The following is a 20,208-nucleotide window of genomic DNA, read 5'->3' on the forward strand; positions in this document are numbered from 1 at the left end:
TAGGCCACTTATTGAGCAGCCATTCATCATCCCAATTACAAGCATTTGGGTTCAACTGTTTTCCATTTTATTTAATTCACAATAAAGTTAACAGAACAGGGACTTCCAGGATGGAAGAGGTTTTATAGATTAGCGTCTACTGAGACCATTTCTACATATTTATATTTGTGAAGTGTGGTACTGCAACATTTACATGAGTAATAACTAAGATTTGACCACTGGTTTACCAAGAAGTTACATTTATGTAAGGTGCTGATTCACCTGATCACAAGACAAGATGAGAAGAGCTGTGTTCACTCACCTTTTCCTTTCATCTGCAAAGCTGCTTCTCTACACAGTCAAAATTTAATCAGTAAGTTGCTCTAACCAAAAGTTATCCTTTGTTGTAGATCTTTGTGAGCTTGTCTATGGTGGAGGGAAATTCACATATTCCTTCAATTGTCTTTTTTAAATATATATATGTGTGTGTATAATACAGTCTACATGTTTGCACTTTCAGAGATGACGAGAGAATGTTTTTTTTTAATTTCTACTGATTGACACACAAGCCAACAAACCTGACCTCACATGTCACTTTGTTTTCCAAAAATGGGATTTTCAGAGCTAACTAGAAGAATTGCCCAGCGAAGGATTCCGCAATTCCCTGCAGCACAAGTCACCCCCGACCTCAGCTGGCTAAAAATAGCTGCAGCATGATGCATTAATACATAAAGCTCAAGCAAACCCCCTTCTTACACAATCGTCACCCGGCTGACTACATTTCAGACAATCAAACACACAGGGGGTGGTTTAACTAAGCTTTACATCGACAGACACACATTGTTGCACCCCTGAGCCTCACATGTAGTGTCTACCCAGCTTGTACATTTTCCCTTGTATTGCTTTTCAACATCGAATCATGACCAACATAAGTCGGGTTTTTGGCAAGAATTTACAAAAAAAGAAAAAAAAAACACTATTTCATGTCAAAGTGAAACAGATTTCTACAAGCTAAAGTCAAATAATTAAAAATAGAAAAAATAAGTATTCTTGTCCTTAAAGATCGGTATGTAGTCAATGCACATTTGACTAGTTACAGCATTGAGTCTGTATGAATAGGTCTCAGTTAGCCTTGCACATGTAAACACTGTAATTTTACACTACAAAACATTTACCTTGTCTTTAAACCATTTTTGTGTAGCTTTGGCTGTTTGCTTCATCTAACTGTCTTGCGGAAAAACAAATCTTCTCCGTGGTTGCAGTTCTCTTCCAGACTGCATCAAGCTGTCCTCCAGTAATTCCCCTATACTTGGCTGCATTCATTTTACCCTCTACCTTTACAAGCCTCCCAGGTTTGTTGAGGGGAAACATCCTTGTATTATGATGCTGCCACCACCATGCTTCACTTCATAATGCTGCCTCCACCATGCCTTACATCATGATCCTACCACCACCATACCTCACGGTAGGGATGGCCAGTCTCCCATACGCTTTCTGGTGAGCTCTATTCCAGATTTAACACAAGCTTTTTCTGAGTGTTGTTCTCTTTGCCATTCTCCCATAAAGCTTTGACTGGTGAGGAACAGGCAACAGTTGCTTGTCTCGCCCATCACAGCTGCTGAAGCTTGTAACTCCTTCAGAGGAGTCATATGTATCGTGGTGGTTTCCTTCACTCACCTCTTTCTTGCTCTGTCACTCAGTTTTGATGACAGCCTGCTCCAGGCAGATTTAGACGTGTGTCATACCCTATTCTGTTATGTTCTACCCTATCATGTTCCATTTCTTAATGATGGACTTCATTGTACTCTAAGGTAGATTTAGTTAGTTGGAATTTTTGTTGTTTCCATCCTCTGACTTGTGCTTTCTAATAACCGTTTTCACTGAGTTGCTGGAATTGTTTTTTGTTCTCATGGTGCCGTAACATCCAGGAGTACTGATTCACCAGTGACTGGACCTTCCAGATACAGCCGTCTAGATACTACAATCACTGAGACACATTCACTGCACTCGGATGATCTTCACTATGACTTCTTGCACTCAGAGGGTGAATACTCGTGCAATCATTTATTATACATTTTATAGTTCCAATTCATTGACATAACTTTGAGGAAATCTGTTTCAGTGTGACATTAACAAATATTTTAGTAAATTAAATTGGCCATCTTTAAAAAGGCTCCTTTCATAAAGACGACCCCTGTGTGCTGTTTGTTTACCTCCTTCTCAACATTCTTGTCTGATCCTTTGCCAGTGATATGATAAACACATGAATGGACATTTATTCCTTAACATTTACTGCTGCCTCAAAACTTGATTTCTGAGATGGATTCAAAACTAATTATGAAAGCATGAGGAAGTAAAAATAAAAAGGACAGCTGCTTGTGTTTCATAATGTACGTCAACAGATGGACAAATCTAAAAGACATGATTGTCTCATAAAGTATTTAAAGTTTCTGACACAAAAAGGGAGGGATGTTCTGTCTGGTGGTTGTATTCTAATTCACCCCATGCTTTGTATTTTCATTTAATTTGACCAGAAAGTCCCTTGATATTACTGCTTTGTTTTTGTTTATTTTTTTGCAAGGGAGACATGGCCAGAGAGGCCAGCCATTGAAAAGTTCCAAAAAAATCAATTGGTTGTAACAGCAACAGAAATAGGGCAGAAATAAGCGCATTAAAGCAAGCAAGGATCTAGAAATACAAAATCCAGCTTAGAAATCACAATCTGAACTCTTTAAAATGTTTACCAAAATTTAACTCTGTAGTGCTTTGACATACAATAAATGCAAATACATGCAAACTTCAACTACTTTTTTTTTTATGTTTAAAAGAGCAGCCTTTATTTACCTGGTAGAGCATGACGGGCTCAATGCTGTAACCCAGCATCTCAGCAAACTCTCTGGCAATCACTGACTTTCCACAACCCTGTAACAATACAGAACTCTTGTTATTAAAATCAGATATGGTGGCTTGTATGTGCGTATGCTGCACATTGTGTGCAAGCTACCTTGGCTCCTATCAGACAGATGTCCTTAGCCATGTGCGACTGCATCATCTCAGCCATCAGCTGCGAGTGGCTCGGAGTGTTAATGAAGGTTGGGCTGCTGTTGGATGGACGCAGCTCCTTGGTGCCTGCTGGAACCTGAAGTTTGATAAAGACAAAAAAAAAAGGCATATGAGGGAGCAAAAAAAACAAACAACAAAAAACAGCTTCAACATTCTGTAAAGTTGGCAGAGAAAATATTCCTTTAACAGAACTGATATTTTGCAGGTTCATAGGTTTATAACTGTATTTTGAGGGGGGCGGGTCTTCTAGATGTATTCTTATGGTTTTACCATTTGTAACTGTATTTTTTTTCAACATGTTATTGCTACTTCACAAATGTTCCCTGTTTTGTTACATTAGAGATAACATTGAGTAAAATCACAGAAAAAAAATAAATTATTTGAATGTTTACCATAAAAAAACAAAAACAGGCCAAAACTGCAAACAATGTCCACAAAAAAAATCTGTACTTCTGCAAATGATAATGAATTCAATAACATCACAGAAAAAAGTATTACTTCACATGGTAACCATAAAAAAACTAGCAACACTACATGGTGGTGTAGGTAAGTGACAGAAGAGAAGTCTTGACAGTGTTTTTAGGAGCTTTCACATCAATAAAAAAGCTATAACACACTGAAAGAAAGAAACAAAACCATTATATGCAAACTTTAAATAAACCATGATTCACAGAATCATCAGCATCCCGAACGTAAAGCTGGGCACAAAAACAACTATACATTCCCAGTGAGTGTTATCGAACAATCCCTGAGACATCCAGCACCAAAAAGGATTACTGCCACACATAAAGAAGCTTCAAAGAGTTACTAAGAGTGATATCATTTGTTTGGCTGGAAGATCAGCTTCGCTATTCTTAGAAAACTGGAACGGATCGGTGTTTTTCCAAATCCCACACTGCAACACATCCACAAACACTGATGCCTTTTCTCTTCTGAGAAGAAGAATTACAGACTGATAAAGAAGTTTAAAGTATCAGTGGGAGATAAGTTTTTAGTTTTCATTTATTAATTTGCAAAATGGAAAAAAAGGGGTATTTTAATCATCATTAAATAAATGCCAAAAGGCCAGTTTTTATTGGCAGTGTGTTTGGTTGATGAGGTTAGACATCTGAAATGTGTAATTTGGGCACAATGTAATAGTTACATCAACTTCCATTTTAATACAAGGCTATTGTATTTGTTTTTGTTTTTGCTTTGACTGTGACATTGGGATTTTCCTTTTGTCACCAAGTTGGATCTGTGAATTGGTTTTTAGACTCCTTCTAGGGGTGGTAATGTGCTCCTAGGTGTTTGAATCATTGTTATTGTGGATGCTACAGAGATGATGTTGTGGTTCTGTTTAGTCTGAGCTATTGTGGCTCTTGATTATGTGATTTATTTTAATGCCCTTGTTGTTTTGTAGTGACGTCAGGCTGATCATGGCAATTTTTTACTGATGGGCATCAGCATAAACCTATGTCCACTCCTTTGTTTAAATCCACTGTCATGCAGGTGTGGAAAATTTGTTATTGTCATTTTTCTTTTTTTAAATGCAGCATTATTGATCAATAAGTGACTGACTTATAATATTAGCAGGGTACATTGAAGATTTGTCCAATGCCAATATTGACATCTTAAGTCATGGATACATTTGCGCTAACGGATGTCATTAAGTAGCACAGAGGACTGTGTCATGGTGCTCCTTTATGAGCTAAACCGCCATATTTCTCTCTGCTAGCAAAAAAAAACAAACAAAAAACAACTCCTCTGGTTGTTACAACGCTAAACAGTAAGAGGCTCCACCTGGTGGTACAACCAGGTACTACAGCTTATCTACAATACTTGCAGTGTATGTAAACGGTATGGAATTGGGTTTCAATGTCGTCAGGTGCTAAATATTCGATGACTTCAGTTGGATCGGGAGGAAAGAAACTTCCATCTGTCTTGTGTTAATGTCCCTTAAAAAAACACTAAATTACAAATTAGCATTCCCAACACAGAATAGCATAATGAAGTTCAGAAAACACAGCGTTGTACACCTAAAGACACCGATACGAGTATTATGTTGTTGAAGGTGGAGGAAGACATCAGTGTCGACACTGATTGCCCTCAACAAGCCATTATGCTTAAATAAGTAATGAGATGGGGATGTCTAATTGGCTGTGGTTTTAAATCCTATGAAAAGAAAAGCCATCCTGACTAAACGTTGTTCTCCTGCGTGAGACCATGTAGTTCTCCCTCCAGCTGCACCTCTATTCGCTGTGCTTGTAGTTGCTTTGACATCAAGAGGAGGAGAAGCTAAACTGTGCGTAATCTTATCAACAAGACAAACATTTCTGTACTTGATGAGGGTAACCAAATTAGCAGAAGTTAGTTCTATAAAATATGCAAAATACAGAAAACTGAACGTGTTCTTGTTTAAAGATTTATGTATTTGTTTGTATAATGATTCCAGTGGTCAAGCTACTGTTACACTGTGTCTGTCTGTCTGTGGGTGGTCTGCCATGCAGATGACTCTGCTCTGTCGCAAACATGAGGTCATAATTTAACAGAGTTTTGGTGGTTGCACACTGAGATTATTTACTCTGAAATCATAATATATTTGTGTCAAACATTTTCATCTTGCTTCATGTTTGCTTTTCATTTCTGTTTTACAACTAAGGAGATTTCAGGAAGCAGTGTGGATATATGCAACACGGAATTTAAAATACTTCAGAAAAATCAACCTTGCAGATCATTTCTGGAAACAAAAATGAATTTTTAAAGCTGCAAGGACACAAACAACGCATTTTTCTCAATATTTCTCGATGCAAGCATCACTTTTGTTCCACTCCTCTCTTTATTTTAGAACAAAAATGCTTCATCTAAATCGTTGTAGCTACTGAACCCTTCAGACTGTATGAATGAGTGAGGTCATGTGAAAGTGTTGTAAAACCTGCAGGTGATACAGAAAAAGGACAGTAGGAACCTAATGTTGGTGAAAATTTAATTTTTTTGCCTACTAAAAAAAAAAAAACATGCATCATTGTGCATAATTTATATATAATTTGTAATCCCATAACTTTCTTTGCTGAAATGCTGCAAAAGCTGACTTATAATATATGTTTTGGCTGCTTTTGTGCAAAAATACATAAGAAATATGCAAAAATTTATGCTATTTTTGCAATGACAAGGACGTCTTGAAACCTGCGATCAAATGTGTTCATGTTTAGTAATGTAGTGTGCCTGGGCAAACTGAAATATTTGAGGCTTTTTTTGCACTGTTTACAGCCAGTCTTATACCTGAAAGGTGACGTCCTTGTTCGCGACCCTTAGTGTAACATCTGCATGGCCCTCGATGTCCTTTGCTGTGGAAACATTCAAAATGGCGCTGGGTGCTGGCTGACGACGACCGTCCAAAAGCTCAAACCGCTGCGAAAGAGCATGTGTTAATAATTGATGCGTTGAAATATCTTGTGTTCAAACCATAACAAGCATGCACATTAGAGAAAACCACATTCTGACTGGTGCTTCACATCATGGCTTACACTCAGTACTCCCTCAACAGCGTTACGCCCATCCTTTCCCAAGATACTGTGGTAGGGGTAAAGCCTCTGGACGAGCTGCTGGGATGACAACATTGGGAAAGCGTTCTGCAACAACACAGAAAAAACAGGCATTAGACACATGGTTTTTCTTTTAATTCTTAGCTAATCTTTTTTTTTTTTTTATCTCTTTCACATCTCACCAGGACATTAAGGGCAGGAAGCAGGTTGTCCACTGGGAAGTCTGGGAGGCCGAGGTTGGAGGATTCCTGGGAGCACAGGGTTGTGGCGAGTGACAGCAGCTGGGACACCCTGACACACAGTATACAATATGCTGTATGACTCCACATGAACGAGTACCAAGACTAAAAACACATGAGACGAGTGTCAGCAGGTTACCTTTCTGCAGCAATATTTGGTCCTGCTGTGTACAACAACTCCAACTGGTCCTAAAAATACAAAGAGGAGAGTTTCTGCAGGGCTCTGCACTTAAATCGGCTTCATTTCTCAAAGATTTACTGTTGAAAACTGTTTGCTGAGGGAGCGAATACATGTTTTGGACACATTCAAAAACAGGCGTAGCCTACTAGTTACTCACAGGTTCTTTTCTGGCTTGCTTTAAAGGTCCCATATTGTGCCACTTTTCAGCAAATTATTAAGTCCTTAATGTACCCAGTCTTTAAATTTTTCATCTCAAACTACCATAAAAACGGTTCATTTCACCATGACTGAATAATTCCTGCTTTTATTCCTGCTCTAAACAAATTAAATAGAGCTGAGCGGCTGCTAGCCCCGCCCCCTTCAGAAAGAAGACTCCCCCTGTGCCTGTGATTGACAGCGTAACAGTTGACCAGGTGACACAGACATGAACCAGGGCTCATTTCTAACGTTCTCTCTGAGAAATCATTTGATATGGAAATATCTCTGAATTCACATGGCAGCCATTTTTAACTAACGTGTTTGGTGATGTTGTCAGACGCTGTTTGGTTATAAAATCAGTAGTTTGTGCTTCTGAAGAGACTGCTGGTTAACATGTGGGTCTGAATGTGCTGCATTTTAGTCATTTTTTCACACTTGTGCTGTCTGACAACAAAAGCAGACAAGTATGTAAATGAGAACAGCACTATTGTTAATTCAGCTGTATTAATCTGCAGTAGCAGGAGAGAAGATGACTGATGTAATTGGCTGAATTTAGGCTGTTATGAAAACCTACAAAACTCACCCAGTCCATGTTTATTGGTTTCAAATTCAAGCTTCCACCATTTCTGAATAACCCTCAGTGTTAGTTTCCATAGAGCTCTGAAACATGGGCATACCATCAAAGCTAATAGTAATGCTAGGAGTGCATGAGGGCTCTTGTGTTCACTCTTGCAGCCAAAAGTACAACATTTAGTGGACTCTGCTCATGGCTGAGACATTTTAGAGTTAGCAGAAGCAGAAAGTATAATAATCTGGTGGACTGTGAGGCAGCTGCTTGTTCTGAACAGTCACCGGGAAGCAGCAAGGGGGCGGAGCTATACATAGTTTTCGCTCTATCGGTTCCTCAGATTCTTTGTAGAAACTAGATAAAGTTTTTACTCATTTGTAGGAGGCCATCTAGTTAAAAGAGGGCAGAAGAAGGTGTCCTCACATTTTCATAACTTTGATTTTATACCTTTTAGGTTTTTACATACAAAAACAAAAACAAAAAAAGGGGAATTTTCCCCATATGGGACCTTTAAAATAAACAGCTAATTAACATCATTATCTGCTATTTCTTCAGTACAACGTGGTTCCAGTGAATGTTTGTTTAGTGTGCACAGGTCACTGGGAAAACAAAATGAGCTTTTTACCCAACTATACTGTCACTCTTGAGATATTTTAGGAAATTTAGACATTTGTTGGTGTTAGATAATCTGTCAATTCGTGGACCGACCTTGAAAGGCAGGTAATAGATGTCTCTGGCCTGGAATCGAGAGCGGAGAGGAGGATCCAGTGGGTTGCCCTTGTATTTGGGAACAGGAAGACCGAGAGCGATGACCCGAAAATCCTCACTTACTCGGACGATCTTCCAGCTGTCCAGCTCCTCTTTGGTGTGCTCCTGCAATGCATCAATGCATCACACACCAAGGAAATTCCTTTCATTAGACACGTTTTATAGTAGTTTTACTCCAAGGGCTGCAGGTACATAGCTGCATGAATGTCGCACAGTATTTGTGGCAGCAGTAGGAGTAGTGTGAAAATTCACTGCTTAAGTGTGAGGTTTCAGACAGACACGGCTCCATAAACAACATCTGTGAAAAAAATGATTTTCCTAATATAAACCCAGATACAGAGGAGTGAAGTCTGTCACGCTCAGCTGTGTCATCTCCAAACAGATCAGCACGATGTTTACTTTCTACTCTGGAGGGTTTTGAAGGCGAGTGTGCTGCTCTGACCTGCAGCAGTTTGTCGTAACGCTCGGCCGACATGAGGAAGCGTCCGTCCTCCAGCTGCATCTCTCGGTTCTCCAGCAGGTTGTTGAGGACAGGAAGGACGTTCCTCTCGGCCTTCTCCAGCCCCTCCAGGACCAGGACTCGGCCTTGTGTTGCTGCTCTTACGGCACACTGGAGAGAAACATATAACAAGTCGGGATTACCCAGGGAAGTTGATCAATACATCAAAAACAATTAGATTGGTATCAGCAAATGGCTAAACCCACTCTACTTTCTGCAATCAGGTTAAATCTGCTGCTCCATCGTCCAGAATGACCTCTGACCCTGTATTCATGTCTAATTTGATCAACAATCGATCAGTGCCTCCCATCTGACCCCCTTTAGAATCAGCTGCTTCTTTCATGTACAACAACTTTGGTACATTTAATGAAGCCATGGTAAATTTCACCTTCACTCGATAAATGTTTTCAGAGTTACAAGCCCTTGGCATCTATAAGGATGGGTCAAAATGTTGCACTTTTTAATGAGTGTTACTTTTCCTGCATTTTTGAGTCCTAGACACATGAGATCTTTAGAACTGCAGGGTAGAAAATTGCATTTGAGCAATTTTACATCCACTCCAGCTGAAATGTGAAAGTCTATTTTTTTTTTGCTTTTCAGCAATCAATCAATATCAAGCAATATAATGGCAATAGAAAAACTGGAGCAGTTTAATGTTTATGACACAGAGTCATAGAAACAAGCATTGGTATCCTGGGTGTTCTTATCTTTAAGGATGATTCACTGGAAAAATGTACTCAAAGAACTAATAACCCGGATCTTTCCTGCAGCATCCTTTTCCTGCCCCGTAGAAAAGACAAGTGTCGAACACCAAGATTACACATGATCAGTGTTCTGACAATAGAAACAGGGCAGCAGAACAAAGTGACAGAACAAGAATTTAACACAATCACAGGAGAAACTGAAAGACTCTCAAACAAGCACTGAATGCTGCAAACTGGTTTGACTAATCTGATTTTGTCCAACCTATTATGTAAAACATGTAAACACGAATGTTTCTCCATTTCACAGCCAGACGATACATTTGCGAGTGTTAACACAGTTTCAAAATAAACCTGGATTAGAAAAATTATTTTGACATTTAAGGAATCATGGTCAGAAGATGAGCCTGGTATCAAAACATAGGTAAAAATGAGACCTTTAATTAGCTTGTTTCTATTCCTTTTGGTCACAGACTGGTAGTTTTGCTGGTAAAACAATGATATATCCCATGACATTGATGCTCAGAGAAACAATCGTGAACTAAAGTGCGACTTCAGTGTTAGGTTGTGACACCTGGAGTGGATGCAAAACTAATTTGGTTGCAGTTTTTAAAATGTGTTTTTCAGCCCTGACAATTTCTAATGTTTCTATCTCCTGTACTTGTGACATTAAGAGGCTCAGAAATGCTGGGAAAAGTGACATGAATTAAAACGTGCAATTTAAACACACATCTATGTACTCTGAGGGCCTGGAACTCAGAAAATATTCATAGTGTGAAGGTAAAATTTAGCACGACTTCATTAAATACACTAAAGTTATTGCACACAAAAAAAACAGCTGATTCTGAAGAAGTCCGGTGGAACGCTTTAGTCTGACTGTCCATGAAGTTTTACTGCTCTAAGGACAAAATAAACTTGCAATAAAGCCTTTCCTGAGGATGTCCTCAAGTTATCGCGTTGGAAACGTCCTCCAAACTACCCCGAAGCTTCAAAACAGTCTCAGCTGTTTTAGGAAGCTCTATTTTCTGCTACTAAATGTGGGATAAAACTTCTTGGGTTGGTTTATACAGCACGTGTGTTTGTGTGTGCGTGTGTGTCTGTGCATGCATATGTGTGCGCAGATGCACATTTTCTGCAGAAATCAAATAGCACATCTGACGTCAAGAAGCAGGAAACTTTAGCTGTCTGGGTGGACCGCAGAGTGAGCGGCCGTGTAATTAGGTTAACAAGTAAATACGTGGCAGGTTGTGTGGGAAGCACAGCCATAAAACTATAGTGAGGACCAGATGCTCTATATTTAACTCTTGATCCATTTTCGGCACCAACGCTGTAATCAGATAATTGTTAGAAATGTAAGTGACGCAGGATGGCGAAAGAAACGGGGGAAGCACAGACGGGCCTTGTGCTCAGTCTGAGACAAGAAAAACATCCCACCACATACTGAGACGCTTTTGAATAGAATTTGAATAGAAATAGGTCCACAGATATGAATGTACAAGTCATCAGGAGGCCTTATTGTATAACTGATACCCAGCGTGTCGTTCAAAGTAGATTTAGAGCCATACAACAGCAAATAAAAGTGAGATTGAAAGGACATGAGCATAAAATGTTCTTTACATTGTTAAAACCAAAATGTCTAACATAAAACAACACAACCCAGATGATATCTAATGCAACAAGTTGCCAAATAAAATGACAATAATAAGAAATTATTCAATACAAGTTCACTGTCAGTTTGTATGCTTTTTTGCTCATTTTTCACTGCAATATAAAGTCCTGCAGCTCTACAGAAACAGCACAACCATGACTGGAGGTACTCAGAAATGTCTTCTGTTCCCTATGACACAGTTAGGATGCCATAAATCAGAGCAAAGTAAAAACAAAAGATGAATTTCAGAAATCAACATATGCCACCATTTTTCGAGTGCCCATAGTTGTTACAAACATTGGGGAGAAAAAGACAGTGGTGTCAGTTAGTATCTGACTTACATCTTTACAACCTCGACACATTCAGCATTTTCACATTGTTTTGCGCATCTACTATAGAAAAATGTTTCACCATGCTGAGTGTATCTTGCAACAACTTGTTCCTCTGTTTACTGTTTTGGAGCCATGCTGCATTTATTTTATTGTTCTTGCATCTTTTTATTTTGCGCTCAGTCTCTCTAATTTGTTTCTGTGGAAACACATCCTGCAGTTCAACCAAACATGTACGGAATTCTTGACAGGTCACTATTGGTCACCGCTGAGTCAGTCACATACTCTCAGTTGCACATTTTTATTTTTATCTTTTTTTTTTTTTTTTTGACAGGATCTGGTGCAAACTGCTAATTTTGGAGATTTAGAAAAAAAGAAACATGCAGAATAAAGTGAATTTGATGAATTGTCACAATTCTGAGCTTAGATTTGCTTCATTTTCCCACACAGAATTGCACGTCACACTTGATTAGCTGACAGACCATCGAAAAGTTGAAAAGCCGAGAATTCTTTCTGTTTTTACAGTCTGAAGTTCTGATAAATGGTGTAATTTTGGTCATTTTTAAAAGATAGCATGCCTTTCAAACCCAGTGCTTTTCAAGTTGAGAGGGTTAAAAGTGTCATGTTGCGATTTAAAAGTTGTGTTGATTAATAGTACAGAAACAAAACCCCTGGCCAATTATATTTTATATTATCCGTGTCCATGCACACAATTAAGTAGATTAAAGACTTCACAGATTGCTGAGTTCAGGTTACACAGATGAAAGGTCAAAGTCGTGTAAAAACATATGTCTTTCATATTATTGTTTTCTAATTTTACACCAAACTGGTCACATTTTTACCTTCAACATGTGCATCTTGGGTACATTCTGACATAACTAAGCTTTTTTGTCATTCCACTCAAGTTCCAGTGCATTAACTAGAAGCTACTATTAAAGAACGTTTTGATCCGGATGATACTACTTTGAATGAATGTCTTTTTGAGGGCAACTTTGTTTGCCGTTGCTATATTCGATGCCCAGTTGCAAGCTTTGTACAAGTCACTGAGAGCTTTTGCCTTTAAATAAGAATCTTTTGGCTCTTCAGTTGCAACATGCAACCTACACACTGCCTAAAAAAGTACATCCAGTTAATTTATGTCATAAGAGAACTTTCTGCAGAAGCTAACTCATTAGTTGGCTGTGAACTGGTTCAGTTGTAGTGGAGGTGGAGAGCTGTTTATTACTGTAACTTATTGGCAGTGTGGGTTTGAGGTAAGCTGCCTTACATAAAAGCCTGCTAAACGGAGAGGGGTGACTGGAAATGTCAAAAATATAACAAGCTCGAGATTATGTCGAGTGACTACATCCTTCATACAAACTTTGGGGGGTAGTGATGCTGTGAATGGACTAAGTGAGGTGGAGGGACAGCGAAAGCACAGGGACCGACACATTAAGCCTGAATATAGGGCTCTGAATCAGCACAGGGCCCCAAGGAATACTTTGGATGTTCTAGTTAACACACAAATACACACCTCACACGACAGCAAACTATTCTAGAAAAGCTTTCTGATTTACACCCACACATCCTCCATCCTTAAAACAAGTGTCAGATACTACGACGTGTCCACATACTGGACATGTGAACGCACAGTCATGAAGCAGCACATGCCAGCGACACACAACCGATCCATTAGATCTGTGGGAGACCAGAAAGAGGCACCTATAAGTACCGTCAATAATGCTGTATCTATGCCCGAGCTGTTACCATGGAAACAATGGACAACTATTTTCATTTGGATGAGGAGGTGGGAGGCAGATGAGCCTCGGCGAGTTGGAGGGGTTGGCTCGCGTTCCTGGATACTGGAAAAGACAACATGTCCTCATAGATACACGGCTGTAACATCAATGGAGACGAACCAGAGGATCAATCAGAGATACTTTCTAAGAATTTGGACCAGAATGAACACAGAAGCATTGGTCCAAAATGGCTACGTCCAGTTTTTGCTCGTGATTTGGAAGTAAAACAATGAGATTAAACAAGCCCAGCGTCATCCAATAATAAAATCCATCATCAGTTGGCATAAGGAGCACAGAATTCATGCCTTGTTCTTCTTTTTGGGCTCTTGAAAGAAACTTTTAGCACCTGTGGTTTGATTTGATTGGTCAGTAGACAACAACTGATTATCTTTTTTTGTATATCACAAATCCAGCTGCTTTTGCATCCTAAAGGTCAACATTGTAAAACAAGTAAACATACAGTTACTAACACAAATCAGACAAAAAATGTTTTCTAACGTGCTTATACAGAATGATCAGCGCATTGAAAACAAAAGACCCAAAGTGTTTTCCAACAGAGCAACGACACTGGAGTCACAAATGTACCAAACAAATTTTGATACGAAGGTTAAGATCCTACAATATTACATGTAATACAATGTTATCTGACAAGTGTATTTTTAAAAAAGGTTAACTTCTGAACCCACTGGCAGGCTTCAAAGACATGTAATATTTATTAAAAATGAACCCACTTTATGAGCCAAAAACTGTAAAAATGTTCTGACAGGCCTCAAACTAATCATGTGTACCATGTGGTTTTATCAGGAAACACAACCAAATTTCAGCTCAAAATGTAATATTATATCAAAATCACATTAAGCTACATGTCTCATTGAAAACTCTAATCAGATTCTGGAAAAACAAAAAATTATGCACGACTCAATGCAACTAAGAAGCCATCAGTGACTTAGCTTCAGCCAACAGTGATGTGACAAAAAATTTTAAAGGATTTTTGGTTGAATTGTAGGCAGTGTTTACACAGATCAGAGAGGAGACAGGCATTGAAACTAACTATAATGTAAGTTGTAAAGTATCTATGGTATGTAGACTTACTATTTTATTTTCTGATATTGGTAACACCTGCGAGGACTTGGACAAATGCTGTACATTTTGAGTTTTTTACATTTTTTTTGTAAAATGAATAAAAAGAAATTTAACTTTTCTTTTTTCTTTTTGTGATTTATGGCATTATAACTTAGTTATACTAAACAGAAGACATTTCAGAGTTGTCTCTACTTCTAGTCATGGTTGTACTGCTACCATTGAGGTGCAGGATTTTATATTGTCGTGACAAAAGAGCCCACAATGAATAAAAATGCAACTGGAGCAAAAAACAGCCAGGACCTCCTTCGGGTCAGAAAGTTAAGACCCTATAAAACTACTTATTATACAAATTTACAAGACTGATTGAAATATAAAGGTTAGGAACCGACAATAATGATCATAAAAATAGCAGTACTGTCAAACAAGCAGATAAAACTTCACATATGGATTCAATTTTCCAATCATACTAATGTAGATGACGCAGCTTCATAGCTGTAACTCAGTTAGGTATGTGGTTGATGTCGCAGATGTGTCATTTAAAAAAAGCCGACTGACCAATCAAATCAAACCACAAGTGCTGAAAGTTTCTTTCAAGAGTTCAAACACAAGAACAAGGCATGAATTCAGTGCTGATGATGGACGTTATTATTGGATGACGCTGGACGTTCAGATGTCAGTGGAGTCTGACCTTTATTGTAAGTCACAATCGCCTCTCTCTTCTAATTTCCTGTCATCTGTCCACTATCACTGTCCAATAAAAGCTCTAATTCATGGAGCTACTGAGAAGCTCTAACAAGAGTCAATATTATTGCCGGCGTTTGTTTAGCAGAACACCGAATCACCCTTTGCCCTAATAATTTTATTGCTGGCAGCTGTGTGTGGCACCTAAAAATCATGTGCTCGACTGTGGAGAAAAGCAGAACTGTAGTTATACGTAAGTGTGCAAAGAGGCTGTCTGCTTTCTAAAAGTGTATTGTGGGAATTTTCCCAAAAAGGGCTGTTTCATCTGTCTCAATATCATACACCATTTATTTTGCAGTTTATTTAACATGCATAATATATAACAATATGTCAATTTTTAGACAGGATGAAAGACAGTTTATATTAAACTTCACATTGTACAAACACTATGCTGCCAATCATGTACGTTGTACTCACATTTAGAAGCAGTGTGTCTAATTATGCAGTGCCTAGAAAATGACACCACACTTCCCAACACAGACTGATTTTAACACATAAACTGTACCTGTCGCACTACAAAGTCAATTAGCTGATTAGTTAGTCTTAAAAAAGGGGGAAAATGTGAATCAGACTGAAATATACAGCAGACAGAATAAGAAGAGGGTTTCTTGCTTTTAAGATATTGAAAAAGCACAAACTCCAGTCTATGACCATGTATTTCGATTTAGAATGATAAATGAATATGGGCTTAAAGAATAACGAATAATGACAGGAAAGTAAATTATATTTAACATGAAAGTCAGATGTGTTTTTTTTAGAGCTCTATGTGGGGGTTTTTATAATAATAAAATTGAACTCTGTCACATCTCTCTTATAAAACCCAGCCGTTCATTTTGCTAAAATAAATCATGGGCATTAAAACTATTAAATTAGGAAAGTCTGCCAAAGCTAAACAAAACTGCAACATCAGCAGAGTGAAGGCCCTGATGCTCGATCTCTGAAATATAAAACCACTCAGTGCGGCATAAAAGCATGATGTCAGCAGGACAGATGCTTTCGTTAGCGAGTGCATTTACTTCTCGAGCCCTTGAGACTGAGAAATCCGTACAAACATCGATCAGCCACAACATTAAAACTACTGACAGGTGGAGTGAATCGCATTGATGATCTATCACGGTGACACCTGGCAGTGGGAGGGATATATCAGGCAACAGGTGAACAGTCACTTCTTGAAGTTTACGACTGGAAGCAGGAAAAATGGGCAGTGGACAAAATTGCAATGGAGCATCTCCAGAACAGCAGGTGTTGTGGGGTGTTTCCTGGTATGCAGTGGTAACCAAAAGCGGCAAAAAAAAGAAGGACAACCGGTAAACCAGCAACAAGGTTACAGGCGTCCAAGGCTGGTCCATGTGGTTTGATCCCACAGAAAAGCTACTGTTGCCCAAACTGCTGAAAACCTAAATGCTGCTGTAACGGAACATACAAAGCATCTGAGTTTGCTGGGTATGAAGCTGTGTGGCTGCAGAACAGTCAGTGTCCATGTTGAACTCTGTCTACCACTGATAGCTCCGACAATGAGTATCACAACTGGAACACAGAGCAATGGAAGTAGGTGGCCTGGTCTGGGTGGGTTGGGTTGTGGTTTGCGCGTTATCATTTTCAAAATTCCCTTCAGAAACGTCTGAGCAGCAACCTGTTACACTCATCGTGCAAAAAGGCAGTCTTGCTTTTTGTTTTTTAGTAAATTAGCCATATTAATGACAGTGTTTGTCTACCTGCAAGCAAATGTTCAACCAAAACACCTGTCAGTATTTTGCAGGGGTACCATCCCTACATCCAGAGCTTAGCACTGCCCAACGTAATTGCTAATGGTTAAAAGAAACGTAAACATGCCACATCTTTTTTTCCTCCAATGGTGGAATGATAAGGTGCAGTCAGACAGATTTCCAGCACTGACACAGCACTATAGAGATAGGTCTGGGGAAGCAATATTAAGCCGGTAGGGACAGTATGATGCTCTGGGCAGGGGGACGTTACTTTGATATCTACCCAAACACTTCAGAAGACCACAACAGCATTCCAGCAGGATAAAACTCCCTGTCACACTGCAAACACTGTTCAGGAATGATTTGAGCAACATGACAAAGAGCCTTCAGACTTCTCAGATCTCAAGCATCTGTATAATGAGCTGGAAAAACAAGTCAGATCCATGGAGGTCCCACCTCACAAGTTGCAGGATCTGCTGCTAACACCTTGGTGCCACAGATCACAGAACACTCTCAGAGGTTTGTGGAGTTCAGATGAAACAAAAAACTATCTACTTAGACGCAATATCCAGAAATTTGTTTGGAGGAGAAAAGGTGAGGCCTTTAACCCAAAGAACACCAAACCTACCATCAAGCATGGGGGTGGCAGTATTATGCTCTGGGGCTGTTTTTTTTGTTGTTGTTTTTTGGGTTTTTTTAAGTTATTTTTTTGGCCTTTGTGCCTTTATTGGATAATGTAGTCAGAGAGACACAGGAAAGTAGGGGAGAAGAATGGGGGGAGGACATGTGGGAAAGGGTCATGAGCGGGATTCGAACTCATGACCTCCACATTGGGACTGTAGCCCTGCACATGGGACGCCAGCTCAACCAGGTGAGCTATAGCTTACCATCAAAAGTGGTAAAGAACGGATAAGACACCAACCCACGAACAGGGGATATAGTTCCCCAACGCAGCGGTCGTGAGTTAGAATCCCGCTAACGGCCCTTTGCTGCAGGTCTCTCCCCACTAAATGAGTCCAGAAATTAAGGTTTTAGACTGGCCTTAAAGCCCATTGAGAACCTGTGGACTGGAACAAATCTGTCAACAACAGTGGTCAAAGACACAGCCAGAAACTTGCAGACAGCCAGCAAAAGTAAGGTGGCCAAAGGGTGTTGGAAATATTAGCACTGCTGTACATATATTTTTGATCCAGAAGATTTTATCATATTTTCAAAAGACCTATAATAAATCTATGAAAGAACCAAAATGCATGACTGTTTTTTGTGACAAAGATGCATGTGTTTTAATGATTCCATCATAGAAAATTCTGAGTTATAGGAGTCTTTGGAAACTCAACACTGCCATGATATACATGATCTTTAAAAGTGTACATAAACCTTTGTTCACGACTGTATATTTCATATTATACTTTTAAAAAACGTTTTCTGATTTCGTGAATGCACTCACAGGACTGCTGCATGATTTCATTGTTCACTATGACAAAGGAATTCATTTACATACACATAAAATACCAGCCTCTTCAGTTAATCCCACCAGACTGAAGAAAGTGGAGTGACACCACAGTAGCAAATATAATTATAACAAAGTCGCACTAATCATCTGTGAGCTTTCCTGTTCCAGAAGAACAGGTTTATGAATAAAGTCCAACTGTTCCGAAAATAAACCATGAAAAACTTCCCCCCGTCCCCATGGAGCTGATGTCTGAACTGTCACACAACCAATTTATTTTTTACACAGATGAAGCCATGTGCTAATTAGCTGTGGATAATGACATGACTGAGCAAACGTTAATTATCACAGCTTTTCATCAGTCGTCACTGAAGCCCAATAACAGCGTCAAATGATCGGACTTATCTGGATTTTGTTTTTGTTTTTTCTTTCTTCCCTAATCGTTCTTCTGTAGCCGTGAGAAATGAACTGAGATGAACGGAGAACAGAAAGTTCTCCTCAGAGAAACCAGCCAGGATAATGAGGAGCTGCTGGTTTCTATGGTTACTTAACTTACAAAGTCAACAGAGAGCGGGGGCGTATGTTTGCATAAAGCTTGATCGATCAGAAAGTGGCATGGAAAGGAACAGGATGAACCGGGAAGAGATGGAACCGCTGGAGTGATGTGTTTTCATGTGTTACTGTACTGTCTTGTGGGCGAGTACTTTGAGTAAGGTGCACTCAATTATTGCTCCACCCTTGCCTTTGGTATTGGTCAGTTCTTCGTCATATTATACAGACATTAAAACACTTACTGTTAGGATTCCAAATTAGTTCTATCGTAATGAATCTAAATACTTAGAAAAATGAACTGCTTTAAATCTCCAGCAAGACATCTTCTTGTTAAACCATTTAGTTTCTTGTATTATGCTAGAAAAGAGCAGTGCACCTCATATGCATGCACATGTTGTTGGCTGAAATCCTGTTTTCTTGTGTATTCATTGTTTTTCATTGCATTGCTCTACTGTGCAGTGCAACTTGCCTTCTTTAGGCTTCACCAGCGCTCCAGTGATTTGATAGGACACTCCAAATCTTTGTGTAAGTGAGAATATAGATGTGTGTTAATATGTGCTTCTAAAATACATGTCTGCAAAAGGTGACAAAGCCTATTCCAAGATGTGTTAAGTAAGAGGAAGAACACAAGGTGCAGTCAGGAAGTATAGAGACTGCACTTACCAGTCGCAAAAAAACCCAAAAAAACACCTAATTTAAATTTGGCTGTTACTTCCTTGAAAGTAGTGTTCTTGTGCATCAATGCACTGCTCCCAGTGCTCTAGCCACACTCCCTGAAAATCGCATTCTGTTGGAGTGTCAAGGTCCACCTGTGATGGCTGATGGATCTCCTAAACTGTGCCAAAATGGTGACCATTCAAATCGAAATAAATTTTGGGCAGGAGAAGAGTCAAATCTATACTAACCGCTGAATGTATGCGGACCGTTTGTATAGCAGATGTACTGTAGGAGGTATCTTTTTACATTGTTTTGTGTAGGGTTGTGTCAAAACAAGATGTTAAGCTTTCATTTTAAGACCTTTGTGTCTTTGCTTTTTGGACCATGAAAGCACCATAAAATTGCATGTTTTAAACAGAGTTTGTCTAATAGTTTAGTTTAATAGTTGTTCACGTCATCTAATAAATGAATTACTAAAAGACTGGGATATTATATATTTGGAGCGAGGATCTACACAACGCATAAGCAAAAATTATTAATTTAT

The 20,208-nt window shown here is 39.0% G+C and overlaps 1 protein-coding gene across 1 annotated transcript in view; it reads right to left on the minus strand.

Moving 5' to 3' along the window:
* vwa8 (von Willebrand factor A domain containing 8) overlaps window positions 1-20,208 on the minus strand; it is a 109,472-nt gene that overhangs the window by 84,706 nt on the left and 4,558 nt on the right. Inside the window, 8 exon segments of the mRNA XM_008290255.1 lie at window positions 2,824-2,901; window positions 2,984-3,118; window positions 6,304-6,432; window positions 6,549-6,653; window positions 6,749-6,857; window positions 6,945-6,994; window positions 8,461-8,625; window positions 8,963-9,130. Of these exon segments, the coding sequence (XP_008288477.1) occupies window positions 2,824-2,901; window positions 2,984-3,118; window positions 6,304-6,432; window positions 6,549-6,653; window positions 6,749-6,857; window positions 6,945-6,994; window positions 8,461-8,625; window positions 8,963-9,130 (939 nt within the window).

Source organism: Stegastes partitus, unplaced genomic scaffold, assembly GCF_000690725.1.
Source record: "Stegastes partitus isolate 25-593 unplaced genomic scaffold, Stegastes_partitus-1.0.2 Scaffold662, whole genome shotgun sequence".
NCBI lineage: Eukaryota > Metazoa > Chordata > Actinopteri > Pomacentridae > Stegastes > Stegastes partitus.